Source organism: Salmo trutta, chromosome 2 (assembly GCF_901001165.1).
Source record: "Salmo trutta chromosome 2, fSalTru1.1, whole genome shotgun sequence".
Taxonomy (NCBI): domain Eukaryota; kingdom Metazoa; phylum Chordata; class Actinopteri; order Salmoniformes; family Salmonidae; genus Salmo; species Salmo trutta.
In genome coordinates this window covers 44,520,270-44,534,759 of record NC_042958.1, presented here as the reverse complement: position 1 = coordinate 44,534,759, position 14,490 = coordinate 44,520,270, and the positions used below count along the sequence as shown (strand labels likewise).

The 14,490-nt window shown below is 47.6% G+C and overlaps 1 protein-coding gene across 3 annotated transcripts in view; it reads right to left on the bottom strand.

Moving 5' to 3' along the window:
• LOC115155659 (CSC1-like protein 2) overlaps window positions 1-12,345 on the bottom strand; it is a 78,908-nt gene extending 66,563 nt beyond the window's left edge. Inside the window, exons 1-6 of one of the 3 annotated variants that reach the window (XM_029702523.1) lie at window positions 12,201-12,345; window positions 11,527-11,606; window positions 3,203-3,293; window positions 2,369-2,406; window positions 2,032-2,174; window positions 121-172 (exon numbers count right to left, since the gene is read on the bottom strand). In XM_029702523.1, coding sequence (XP_029558383.1) covers window positions 121-172; window positions 2,032-2,174; window positions 2,369-2,406; window positions 3,203-3,293; window positions 11,527-11,606; window positions 12,201-12,212 — 416 coding nt within the window. In that variant the 5' untranslated portion in view covers window positions 12,213-12,345. Of the gene's footprint in view, window positions 1-120; window positions 173-2,031; window positions 2,175-2,368; window positions 2,407-3,202; window positions 3,294-4,311; window positions 4,517-7,850; window positions 7,886-11,526; window positions 11,607-12,200 lie in introns of those variants that run through there. The other 2 variants (XM_029702533.1, XM_029702514.1) reach the window with 2 other exon arrangements.
• Between the last annotated feature and the right edge of the window lie 2,145 nt (window positions 12,346-14,490).

The following is a 14,490-nucleotide window of genomic DNA, read 5'->3' as shown; positions in this document are numbered from 1 at the left end:
AGGCTAAGGGCTGTATCCAGGCTGTACCCGAGGTGCCTTATTGCTTAATTATAACGTAAGGAAGTTCATTTTCATCACCATCACCCTACAATAAGGAAACAGAAATGGAGAAGCACTCACTTGGCATCCAGATTGGCTATAGTGGTACGCCCAAAACTGTAGGCATTGTTTTCTGTGTGGGAAAAAAAAAGAGATGATATTTTACTTCATGGCTAGCCTAGTACACAGTAGAATAACAGGACATTATGTCTGTTGAAGCAGCTAGTCATTCTATTTCTACAATTGGTTCTAGAATGGGAATGTACGTTATAGTTCATTCTATGATTGGGTTCTAGAATGGGAATGTACATTATAGTTCATTATATTTCTATGATTGGGTTCTAGAATGGGGATTTGTCCATTATAGTTCATTATATTTCTATGATTGGTTCTAGAATGGGAATTGTACGTTATAGTTCATTCTATATCCATAGGTGGGTTTGGGGCTCATGTGTTTTTAGAGGAACAGGAGGTTTCCTATTATATCAAAGTGAGGAAATGAATCCACAAGGCGCTGACGAGATGAATTTGACTCATGTGATACACAGAACATATATTTTAAATGGCCAAGCTGGCCAGCATGACAACAGCTATTTCTACACAGAGGACATTGATAGTAATTACATCTAATAACAAATAGTCTGCCCTTGAACATCAAGCCGCCTCGCCCTAGAGGAGGAGCAGCCGCCGCCTCGCCCTAGAGGAGGAGCAGCCGCCGCCTCTCCCTAGAGGAGGAGCAGCCGCCGCCTCTCCCTAGAGGAGGAGCAGCCGCCGCCTCGTCCTAGAGGAGGAGCAGCCGCCGCCTCGCCCTAGAGGAGGAGCAGCCGCCGCCGCCTCGCCCTAGAGGAGGAGCAGCCGCCGCCGCCTCGCCCTAGAGGAGGAGCAGCCGCCGCCGCCTCGCCCTAGAGGAGGAGCAGCCGCCGCCGCCTCGCCCTAGAGGAGGAGCAGCCGTCGCCGCCTCGCCCTAGAGGAGGAGCAGCCGCCGCCGCCGCCTCGCCCTAGAGGAGCAGCCGCCGCCGCCTCGCCCTAGAGGAGGAGCAGCCGCCTCGCCTTAGAGGAGGAGCAGCCGCCTCGCCCTAGAGGAGGAGCAGCCGCCTCGCCCTAGAGGAGGAGCAGCCGCCTCGCCCTAGAGGAGGAGCAGCCGCCTCGCCCTAGAGGAGGAGCCGCCGCCGCCTCGCCCTAGAGGAGGAGCCGCCGCCGCCTCGCCCTAGAGGAGGAGCCGCCGCCGCCTCGCCCTAGAGGAGGAGCCGCCGCCTCGCCCTAGAGGAGGAGCCGCCGCCTCGCCCTAGAGGAGTAGCAGCCGCCGCCTCGCCCTAGAGGAGGAGCAGCCGCCGCCTCGCCCTAGAGGAGGAGCAGCCGCCTCGCCCTAGAGGAGGAGCAGCCGCCTCGCCCTAGAGGAGGAGCAGCCGCCGCCGCCACGCCCTAGAGGAGGAGCAGCCGCCTCGCCCTAGAGGAGGAGCAGCCGCCTCGCCCTAGAGGAGGAGCAGCCGCCTCGCCCTAGAGGAGGAGCAGCCGCCTCGCCCTAGAGGAGGAGCAGCCGCCTCGCCCTAGAGGAGCTGGAGATATGCTCCTGCCCGATGGACTCAGACAAGGCTAGCTTGGACAAGGCTACTTTTTCACTTACTTGTATTTGCCTCCACTTTGATGTTTCATGTGACGACAAGATGGAAAAATCACATGATATAACCCTTGAGTCATCTGAGTTAAAATAGATACAATTCAATCTATATTAATAACCTCAAAGTCCTAAAACCCCACTATCCAGACTAAAGGACTTCTGAAGTGAGGGACTTCTGATGACTACTAGGGATACGTCTCAAATGGCCCCCTATTCCCTCTGAAGTGCACTACTGTTGACCAGAACCACCCACAGGGACATAGGGAAATAGAGCCCTGATCTAAAGTAGTGCACTACATAGGGGATACGGAACACCACCAGCCCAGTGTTAGTCTCAAGTATTCCTGAAGTCCCGCCCCCTAAACCCCACTCACCCAATAGATTTCCTGAGAAGTTGACGGGCAGGACAATGGCCACTGAGAGCACGCCCACCACCACCAGCAGACCAATGATGTGCCTCTGGAAGGAGAGGTAGTGCACTGCATCCTCCCCACACTTCTCCCGGATCTCCTCATCCCTGGAGAGAGAGAGAGACAGAGAGAGAGAGAGATTTAACTTTTATTTAACCAGGAAAGTCCCTATGAGGCAGAGCAGACCTCTGAACACAGTCAAATTGACAGTTTGTTTGTTAACACACACACACACACACACACCTCATTCTCCCTTTCTTGCTGTCCCATGCACACACCCAAAGCTTTATTGGAGACTCACTTTATGCGGAAGATGGCTGTTAACCAGGAGCAGAATCCCTGAAGAGAGATGAGATTAGGTTAAAGCTGCTGTAGATTGGGGGAGATTCTTCTTGCAACGTTGAGTCACAGTAGTAGACTCATAAAAAGTGAGTAAGTGACCCGAATAAAACCCAATCCAAAACTGAACATGTCGAGGTTCTCCCAAGCTGTATCCTGCAGTGTTGGGGGTCAATTCCATTTCAATTCAGAACATAAATCAAATTCTAATTCCACATTTTCCTCATCAAAAAGCATTGAAGAGAATTTACATTTCAGTGTACTTCCTGAATTTACTGGAATTCAAAAGAAATTAACAGTAACCTTGGTATCCTGTTCTCTGGTCAAACGTACACTTGGTCAGCAGTTCAAAGTAATGCTGACAATAAGACGAAATCAACTATGTGGTTCTCGCAACTTACTCTCTTTTAAAGATTCACTCTCAATCTGTTGTATAATTTCAGTCGGTAGTTTTGAAAGTGGTGATCAGAAGCGTAAAGTGGTCCCCGTTTTTTTTGTGTGTACTACTTCATCCAACTGTCTACTACGTCATCCATTTGGTGTGATATGTTACGGAATTTGCAATTCGTATGATATGTTACAAATCCAATTTGTGCAAAATGGAACAAATTTGCTGTACAACTTTAACATGCATTCACTAACTAAGTTGTTCTGGATAAGAGCATCTGCTAAATGACTAAAATGTACGAGAAGATTTTTCTCCCAAACAAATGTTCCTGTTGTAGTGAAGTCCCTACTGTAGTGGCTCCACACCCCATGACCCCTGACCCCAGTAAAACCAGGAAGTAGTACTTACAGTGTCTCTCTGCTCAAAGTCCACTGAGCTGGAGACAGAGGTCAGGCGTTCGTAGCGATCGGGTAGCTCCGACGTCATGGCAGACGTCACACTGCACACACACAATTTTAAAAAGATAGAACTAGCATTAGCCTAGCACTCCACAATAACAAACCTGATGGAGATAGCTTTAGCCTAGCATTAGCCTGGCGCTCCCCAACAACAAACCTGATGGAGATAGCTTTAGCCTAGCATTAGCCTGACGCTTCCCAACAACAAACCTGATGGAGATAGCTTTAACCTTGGCACCCCAAAAACAACAAACCTGATCTCAAATAGTTACTTAGGCTGACATCAGTACAGTATCAACAGTTAGTTCAGTGGCCACACATGCAGAGAAAGAGAGAGAGAGAGAGACAGAGAGAGAGCAGAGACAGACCCCCATTTGAGAGAGCGAGAGTGAGCGAGACAGACAGAGAAAGACAGAGAGAGACCGAGAGAGACACAGAAGGGCATTCACAAAGACAACAGAAGAACCTGAGTGTAGAATCATTGAGACACAACCATAGAAAGATGTAACCCACCACCACTGATCAACCAGCAGAACGTTCAGGTCCTACAGCTCAGACACTGATGCGTTTTGACTCCCAGAACGAGACCAGATTGAAGCTCTTTTATCTCGTATTCTTCATCAGGCAGGCCCCTTTAGCCTGGGTCCCCAGATCTGATTGTGTCAATGATCATAGGGGTTCACAAAACAACATAAACAGATCTGGGCCCAGGCTACTATTCCCCTGGTTGTATCTCCATTAGCGATGGAAGAACTGTCCAGTGTAAAACTAGATTAAAGGATGACATCACCCAGAGCTCTTTGAGGTCTCTAATGGAATTGGGGGGTGGGGGGGGCAGGAGGTGGGGGGACACCCACAATGGCTATAACTCAATACAGTATTCCAGAGATGACCTCAGAGAGCTAGGGGTAGGTGTCTTGTCTAGTGCAGAAACACAGAAACACCACAGACTGATACAGGAGCTGTAGGTAGGTCGGGGTAACCAGTCAGGACTCGGGGCTTGACGGCGTCTACACAACCACAGGGTGAGGTGAGGTGTGTAGTTACTAGTTACCGTACCTCTCCACCCTGTAGGTATCATGCCTGCTGGGCGCCTCATGCGGTGCACTCATACAGGAGGACAGGAGAGACATTCTGCTTCTCAGAGAGGTCAATGATGACACATAGATTAGCATATAGAGCTGATTAGTTAGTTAGGGAGAGAGAACATACAGCAACAGGGTTATAGGTGTAAAACGGAGAGAGAGAAAGCCAGAGAGAGAGAGAGCCACATAGAGAGAGGGAGAGAGAGACACAGAGAGGGAGTGAGCCAAACAGAGAGAGAGAGAGAGACACAGAGAGAGAGAGAGAGAGAGAGAGAGAGAGAGAGAGAGACACAGAGAGAGAGAGAGAGAGAGCCACAGAGAGGGAGAGAGAGCCACAGAGAGGGAGAGAGACAGAGAGCCACACAGAGAGAAAGAGAGAGCCACAGAGAGAGAGAGACACAGAGAGGGAGAGAGACACAGAGAGCCACACAGAGAGAGAGAGCCACAGAGAGAGAGAGAGCCACAGAGAGAGCCAGAGAGAGAGAGAGAGAGAGAGAGAGAGAGAGAGAGAGAGAGAGAGAGAGAGACAGAGAGAGACAGAGAGGGAGAGAGACACCGAGGGAGAGAGAGAAAGACAGAGAGAGAGAAAGACAGAGAGAGAGAGAAAGACAGAGACACAAACGCAGAACAACGCCAAATTCATGAGAAGTTGAATGGATTAGAAAAAGCTATAAAGGACAATCAAAATCCATCGGACTCCCCAATTACTGACCAGGAGCTCTATAAGAAACTTCAGGCCCTCAAATGTAAAAAAGCATGCGGACCTGATGGCATCCTAAATGAGATGCTCAAACTCACTAGTGCAAAATTTAAATTGGCTATATTAAAACTGTTTAATTTGATCCTGAGTGTAGGTTATTTCCTTGACATCTGGAATCAAGGACTCATAACTCCAATCTTTAAGAACGGAGACAAATTTGACCCTAACAATTACAGAGGCATTTGTGTGAACAGTAACCTGGGGAAGGTTTTCTGTAGTAATATAAATGTAAGCATTCTAAACTTCCTTAATAAGCACAATGTCTTGAGTAAAAACCAAATTGGATTTATACCAAAACATCGCACGACTGATCATATTTACACCCTACACACCCTGATAGAATAATACCAAAATATACACACCAAAATAATACCAAAATATACGCTTGCTTTATCGACTTCCAAAAATAATTTGATTCTATTTGGCATACAGGACTGTTCTACAAAGTTATTGAAAGTGGTGTAGGGGGAAAAACATGACATAATTAAATCAATGTATACTGTCAATACGTGCAGCATTAAAATTGGTAAGAAAATAACAGAATTCTTTAACCAGGTGCGGGGCCTTCGTCAGGGTTGCAATCTGAGCCCTGCACTCTTCAATATTTACATCAATGAATTGGCCACTATTCTAGAATAATTGTCAGCCACTGGTGTTAGTCTCCACAATTCAGAGGTTAAATGCCTACTCTTTGCAGATGACCTATGCCTGCTGTCACCCACAGCACATGGCCTACAGCAGAGCCTGGACCTGCTAGAGCAGTACTGCCAGACCTGGGCCCTGGCAGTAAACCCCAAAAATAATAAAATAATGATTTTCCAGAGAAGATCCAGATCTCAGAGAATTAGACCAAAGTTCTCAATTGGTACAAAATATATAAAGAGTACTGCACACACTACAATTACTGAGGTTTAAAAATAAGCTCAACTGGACACCTTAATGAGGCAGTGAATGAACTGATAGAGAAAGCACGCAGGGCATTCTACGCCATTAAAAAACACATTCCTATTGAAATACCTATTCAAATTAGGCTAAAACTAATTGAATGTGTCATTGAACCAATTGCACTTTATGGCAGCGAGGTGTGGGGTCCACTTGCAAAACAAGATTTCATCAAATGGGACCAACACCCCCTTGTAACTCTGCATGCAGAGTTCTGTAAGATTCTCCTACATGTACAGAGGAAAACTACAAACAACGCATGCAGGGCAGAATTAGGCTAATATCCACTAATAATAATAATAATAACAAAAAATAGAAATTACGTTTTTGGAAACATCTAAAATACAGTAACCCCCTCTCATATCATTACCAAGCCCTGCAATGCCAAGAGCTGAGCAAAGAAAAGAGTCCCCTCATCCAGCTAGTCCTGGGGCTGAGTTCACAAATCTGTTCTACTAACACACTGAAGCCTCAGGACCCTCATCCAGCTGGTCCTGGGGCTGAGTTCCCTAACCTGTTCTACTAACACACTGAAGCCTCAGGACCAGAACATCCAATCAATCAGAATAAACCAAATTACAACACAATCAAAACAAGAGCGTCTGCTAAATGACGTAAATGTAAAGACTACATTACTTATTGGGAAACACAAGCACAAAGCAAAATGCAGTGCTATCTGGCCCTGAATCGACAGTACACCGTGGCTAACTATTTGACCATGGTTACTGATCAAAACCTTAGAAAAACCTTGACAAAGTACAGGCTCAGTGAGCACAGCCTTGCCATTGAGAAGGGTAGATACAGGAAAATCTGGCTCCCTGTAGAGGAAAGGCTGTGCAACCACTGCACAACAGCAGAACCTGAGACAGAGCTGCATTTCCTGACAAAATGTAAAAAATATAATACAATTAGAGATTGTCATTTTCCCAAATTTGAAACCCTTATTCAAGGTTGACATAAGATGAGGGACAGTGTCTGACAGACCAATCAACCTGCAAATGTCCTCTACTGTATGCTTATTGTTATTGTTGAATGTATGGTTATTTTGACCCTTGGTTTTTGTTGTTACTGTTGTCCCGTTGACAATTTTGATTCTTATTATTTTCATATTGTAAATATCCAACGTAGGCTTTGTGTACATTGTTACGTCATGTCATTAAAGTAAATTGAATTGAAACATTGAGAGAGAGAGAGAGAGAGACAGAAAGGGACAGAGACAGAGAGGGACAGAGACAGAGAGAGAGAGAGAGAGAGAGAGACACAGCAGCAGAGTTAAAACTGTGGAAAGACCAGAAAGAAAGAGAGAACAGCAGGAGACAAGCTTGAAAAAAATAAGCCTGGCGGGAGAGAAGGAAAGAGAAAACCCAAAGCAGAGCTAGACAGGCCAACCCAACCCACACCAGCCTGGATCCCAGCACCACAACAGAGCTAGACAGGCCAACCCAACCCACACCAGCCTGGATCCCAGCACCACAACAGAGCTAGACAGGCCAACCCAACCCACACCAGCCTGGATCCCAGCACCACAACAGAGCTAGACAGGCCAACCCAACCCACACCAGCCTGGATCCCAGCACCACAACAGAGCTAGACAGGCCAACCCAACCCACACCAGCCTGGATCCCAGCACCACAACAGAGCTAGACAGGCCAACCCAACCCACACCAGCCTGGATCCCAGCACCACAACAGAGCTAGACAGGCCAACCCAACCCACACCAGCCTAGGTAGGAACGGAAGGGAAGGAAGAGTGTTAGATTGGTTGGTTGATAGAGAGGAAGAGAAGCAGTGTGATACAATAAGAACACATACGGTTTCTGCTCATCCAGACGGCTGTATCGCTGATTCTGTCTTCACAGAGAGAGAAAACAAAACAGAAAAATAAAACAACATGGCAGAGGTCAGCTTGGGATATTCCTGGAGGACAAACTAGTGATCAACTGTTCAGGTTACAAAAAAATAGAAAAAAATTATCACAAAAATCAGGAAGTTCAAGGTCAGTTCTCTTTACAGTGACAGAGGACCTTCGACTGGGTTGAGACATACATATGAGAAACCTTACCAAACAGCTTGACAAGAGTGCAAATACTGCAGTGAGAAACACAGGTGTTTTCCTGAGTATTTTCTGGAGAGTATTAGTACCAAAAGACCAGAACACTAGTCCATAAACAGCTGCTGGGTGGTGCATAATAAAACAGACAGAAACGCATTAAGCCTAGACGTTAAGCCAAAATGGGATTCACTGTCTGTCTGCACGTCCTGCAGGCATGCAGCTGGGTAAACAACAGGCCTATCTAAGTGTCATTATCCACTTAGTACAGCAGAGTTAGACAGGAGACAAACGGAGCCCCAGTCAGCACCTCAGAGTACTGTCATGAGACTAATGTCTAGTCTCATCTACATGTTCTCTCTCCATTACAAAAGTAGACCTTTGGCCTCTCTCCCGCTGTCCCTCCCGCTGTCTCTCCCGCTGTCCCTCCCGCTGTCCCTCCCGCTGCCTCCCTCGGTCCGTCCGTCGCTGTCCCTCCCCCTCGGTCGGTCCGTCCGTCCCTGTCCCTCCCCCTTGGTCCGTCCGTCCCTCCCCCGTCCCTCCCCCTTGGTCCGTCCGTCCCTCCCTCCCCCTCGGTCGGTCCCTCCCCCCCTTGGTCCCTCCCTCCCTCTCTCCCTCGGTCCCTCTCTCCCTCGGTCCCTCCCTCCCTCTCTCCCTCCCTCCCTCTCTCCCTCTCTCTCTCCCTCCCTCCCTCGGTCCCTCCCTCCCGCTCTCCCTCGGTCCCTCCCTCCCTCGGTCCCTCCCTCCCTCTCATCTCTCTCCTCCCATAGCCAGCCCTGAGTCATGACTGTAGTCCTATGGGGTTAGATGCTATCAAATATCCAGCTGCGCAAATACTGAAAAATATCAGCTAGATAAACAAACATGACCACTGAAAGAAGGCTCAGCTGTTCTGCAGAGTATTTAAAGTGATAGAGTGTAACCATGTCATGTTTGCAGTTTCTAGGAGTCGGTGAGTTGACTGAAGCCTAAAGCAAAGTGTATTGTCCCTTTTTACCCACTGTCCTCTCTGGCAGATGACTCAACTACTTCCTTTGACTTCTGAGCACACTGGCTCTTTCATGATTTATCTTCACGTCCTCTCTCCTCCTTCTCAAAACACCTCCTTGGACCTTATCCTCCACTGTGTTTTAAGAAGGAGACGAGGAAGTGGGATGCCAGGACAACAAAAAAAGACTAATTGGGAATGAGATATTGTCCTCAGGAGTAAAAGGCAGTAGTTGACTTGTTCATCAAATCAAGATTTGGATACTGCATTACTGACGTGGCCTCAGTACTGACCTGACCTCATTACTGACTACTGACCTCATTACTGACTACTGACCTCATTACTGATTACTGACCTGGCCTCATTACTGACCTCATTACTGACTACTGACCTGGCCTCATTACTGACTACTGACCTCATTACTGACTACTGACCTCATTACTGATTACTGACCTGGCCTCATTACTGACCTCATTACTGACTACTGACCTGGCCTCATTACTGACTACTGACCTGGCCTCATTACTGACTACTGACCTGGCCTCATTACTGACCTTATTACTGACCTGGCCTCATTACTGACTACTGACCTGACCTCATTACTGACTACTGACCTGACCTCATTACTGACTACTGACCTCATTACTGACTTGGGCATTTTGAAACACTCCACAGAGGGGCTACATATCCCTGAAAACAGTAGTACTGTACAGACTGCATGATTTTGATTGGCTTTGCCTGGGAAAAGAAACTGTAAGAAAAGTGATGATTATTCCTAGTTCCTCCATTCTGTCTGTCTGTCTGTCTGTCTGTCTGTCTGTCTGTCTGTCTGTCTGTCTGTCTGTCTGTCTGTCTGTCTGTCTGTCTGTCTGTCTGTCTGTCTGTCTGTCTGTCTGTCTGTCTGTCTGTCTGTCTGTGGACAGTAAACTCTGCTGTGCGTAAACTCTAACCCAGTAGAAGCAGTCCATCTCGTGGCCTGGCTAGTCTAGGTTCTAATCTAGCCTCTCTGTCTTTCCCCCCGCTGGCATCCGCTCTCTGTCTTTCCCCCCGCTGGCATCCTCTCTCTGTCTTTCCCCCCGCTGGCATCCTCTCTCTGTCTTTCCCCCCGCTGGCATCCTCTCTCTGTCTTTCCCCCCGCTGGCATCCGCTCTCTGTCTTTCCCCCCGCTGGCATCCTCTCTCTGTCTTTCCCCCCGCTGGCATCCTCTCTCTGTCTTTCCCCCCGCTGGCATCCTCTCTCTGTCTTTCCCCCCGCTGGCATCCTCTCTCTGTCTTTCCCCCCGCTGGCATCCTCTCTCTGTCTTTCCCCCCGCTGGCATCCTCTCTCTGTCTTTCCCCCCGCTGGCATCCTCTCTCTGTCTTTCCCCCCACTGGCATCCTCTCTCTGTCTTTCCCCCCGCTGGCATCCGCTCTCTGTCTTTCCCCCCGCTGGCATCCGCTCTCTGTCTTTCCCCCCGCTGGCATCCTCTCTCTGTCTTTCCCCCCGCTGGCATCCTCTCTCTGTCTTTCCCCCCGCTGGCATCCGCTCTCTGTCTTTCCCCCCGCTGGCATCCGCTCTCTGTCTTTCCCCCCGCTGGCATCCTCTCTCTGTCTTTCCCCCCGCTGGCATCCTCTCTCTGTCTTTCCCCCCACTGGCATCCTCTCTCTGTCTTTCCCCCCACTGGCATCCGCTCTCTGTCTTTCCCCCCGCTGGCATCCGCTCTCTGTCTTTCCCCCCACTGGCATCCTCTCTCTGTCTTTCCCCCCGCTGGCATCCTCTCTCTGTCTTTCCCCCCGCTGGCATCCTCTCTCTGTCTTTCCCCCCGCTGGCATCCTCTCTCTGTCTTTCCCCCCGCTGGCATCCTCTCTCTGTCTTTCCCCCCGCTGGCATCCTCTCTCTGTCTTTCCCCCCGCTGGCATCCGCTCTCTGTCTTTCCCCCCGCTGGCATCCGCTCTCTGTCTTTCCCCCCGCTGGCATCCTCTCTCTGTCTTTCTCCCCGCTGGCATCCTCTCTCTGTCTTTCTCCCCGCTGGCATCCTCTCTCTGTCTTTCTCCCCGCTGGCATCCTCTCTCTGTCTTTCTCCCCGCTGGCATCCGCTCTCTGTCTTTCTCCCCGCTGGCATCCTCTCTCTGTCTTTCTCCCCGCTGGCATCCTCTCTCTGTCTTTCTCCCCGCTGGCATCCTCTCTCTGTCTTTCTCCCCGCTGGCATCCTCTCTCTGTCTTTCTCCCCGCTGGCATCCTCTCTCTGTCTTTCTCCCCGCTGGCATCCTCTCTCTATCTGTTAAATAAATCTGAAAATCCCATAAAAACATATATATTTTTTAAACAAGTAGTCTGTCTGGACATTTATTCTCCGGTAGAACACAAAGCACTAGGGCAATATCAGGCTGCAAAGCTAACAAGAGTTACCAACAACCTGGCCTTCTACTCCAGGAGTGCAGAGGTCACATTCTAAAGGTGTAGTGATATACCTGTCTGCGTCAGTCACCAGCGCCAAGCGGCCGTAGTCCCACGCTACCTTCCTCAAGATGGAGAACACAAACAGGAGTACCTAGGAATGCCACACACAAAATCAAATCGGTCACATACACATATTTAGCAGATGTTATTGCGGGGTGTAGCGAAAATTCTTTTGTTCCTAGATCCAGCGTTGCAGTAATATCTAACAGTACACAACAATACACACAGATCTTAAAGTACAAGACCTTGGCGTTAGAAGCAGAGCTACCATGTCTGTCGGCGCCATCTTACTATGGTCTTCAATAGGTAGGGAGAAGTCCCAATGTACAGAGGGTAGCTAGCTATTACACAATACATTATTGAAGCAAGGTGTTATTTCAAATCCCAACTGTTTTCCTGTATTTACATATACAGAATCAGAACCAAAACCAGTTAGACACACTACTTAGTGGTTACATCCGTACCGTGGGGCCCTGAGTTTTCATTGAAGCAGGAACAACACTGGGCCTAAGGTATAGGCTATAGCCAACTAAAGTTTTTTCCAGGCCAGATTAGATGGTCAATAAAAGAAATGTAAAAACTCTTGGCCCAACTAAATATTAATCTGAATTTGGTGTAGAAAAATAAATAAAAAGACAGCGACGGACAATAAAGCTGGATTGATACAAAAACAGAAGTGACTCACCAGGAAACACATGAAGTCGAGTGCGAGGACGGTGGGCACTCCTCCAAAGGGCAGACCCTGGAGCACGGTGGAGCGGATACGGGCGGTGTAGCAGTAGTCCCTGGAGGTCTTACCCCCACCGGAGGTGTTGCTCTGCTGGGTAGGGCAGTCAGCCAGGCCCCCTCCGGGACACAGAGCCCCCTGGACCACGGCCCCCCACCCCACCACACCCACCACCACCACCGTCAGCAGGACAGACATGCTGAGGCTTCAGCTAGGAATCAGCTCCACACTCACTGTAGCATCTTAAAGACCTGGAGGAGAACGAGAATTCAGTTAGGAATCAGCTCCACACTCACTGTAGCATCTTAAAGACCTGGAGGAGAACGAGAATTCAGTTAGGAATCAGCTCCACACTCACTGTAGCATCTTAAAGACCTGGAGGAGAACGAGAATTCAGCTAGGAATCAGCTCCACACTCACTGTAGCATCTTAAAGACCTGGAGGAGAACGAGAATTCAGTTAGGAATCAGCTCCACACTCACTGTAGCATCTTAAAGACCTGGAGGAGAACGAGAATTCAGTTAGGAATCAGCTCCACACTCACTGTAGCATCTTAAAGACCTGGAGGAGAACGAGAATTCAGTTAGGAATCAGCTCCACACTCACTGTAGCATCTTAAAGACCTGGAGGAGAACGAGAATTCAGTTAGGAATCAGCTCCACACTCACTGTAGCATCTTAAAGACCTGGAGGAGAACGAGAATTCAGCTAGGAATCAGCTCCACACTCACTGTAGCATCTTAAAGACCTGGAGGAGAACGAGAATTCAGCTAGGAATCAGCTCCACACTCACTGTAGCATCTTAAAGACCTGGAGGAGAACGAGAATTCAGTTAGGATTCAGCTCCACACTCACTGCAGCATTTTCAAAATGGGGCAGCAGGTAGCCTATTGGTTAGACGGTAGGGCCAGTAACCGAAAGGTTGCTGGATCGAATCCCAGAGCTGAAAAAGGTTTAAAAAAATGTGTCGTTCTGCTCCTGAACAAGGCAGTTAACCCACTGTTCCTAGACGGTCATTGTAAATAAGAATTTGTTCTTAACTGACTTGCCTAGTTAAATAAAATATCAAATTTAAACATTTAATTAAACACCTGGAGGAGAGAGGATTAAACTCACTGCAGCGTCCATCGTTTGAGAATTTGATGCTCCCTGACTGTCTGGTTTTCATTTTGGGTGATTTTTATCTGGCCACAAGAAACTGTATGAATGTAGTTACATGATCATTCCTACAGTTTCTATTTGGTTTTAGTCATTTTCAAGTACAGTATATTGAGTTTGTTCCCCCTCCCCCCCAAAAAACACTCAAACCTTTCAAGGGTCTGATTGGACCCGCAGGGCTCAAAACTACGATCAAAACACTTGCATTTGCAACCTATTTTAAAGAATTTTTGTCGCTAGGGTGGCAGTTAAAATAATGTAGCTGGTCACTTTAGCTTTTAGGTCACAATTGCCTTTTTAAAATTTATTTATTTATTATCAAGATTTAGTCAAACAGCAACAATAGGTATGCAGCAATTGGGAATGCAGCAATGGGTATTCAACAAGTTTTGTCCGAAATCGATTGAATTTTTGTGAGGCACAATTCAGTCATCATGCACTGTTTGAATGTTTTTTTTTTTAGGCTTTCACAAAAAAAACTTCCCGATTAAAGATTCACTTCAAAGTAGGTCTACCTGGCAGAATGATATCATGATGATTTGTATCCGTCACATGTAGACTACAATGTACAGTACAAAAACATTTGCCAGTCCCGAGCACAATTAAATTAAAAGGGCAACTACACAATTAAAATTGTTTTGTTTTGTTCCCAGACCTTAAAAGATGCCTCCTATAATGTGGTTTAAGCATTGTTGTGGACTTACCCCGGCGTGATGTTTTGATAACCGTGTAAATCTCTCCCGGACAAGGTGACTTTTATCAATATATTCAGCTCTATATACTCTCAGATTAGAAAATGCTAATTAGCATCAAAGTAGACTACAAATCCCTGCAAGATGCTGCACGTCATCTTTAGCTGACAGCTTTGCTAACAGGCATTGTGTACATTTTTTACTTGCCCAAGACAGTTCACAGAATTGTCAATTTAGGGAAATGTAGCCAATATATTCATTACTAAATTTAGCTAACATTAGATAGTTAATCCAGAGGTTCTTACCTTTGCCTCGAATTCGGTAGTCTCAACAAGATCATGGCCCTGGTGAGGGATGTGAAGCTTGAGACAGGCATTTGTAGTTCTATATGATAGCCAC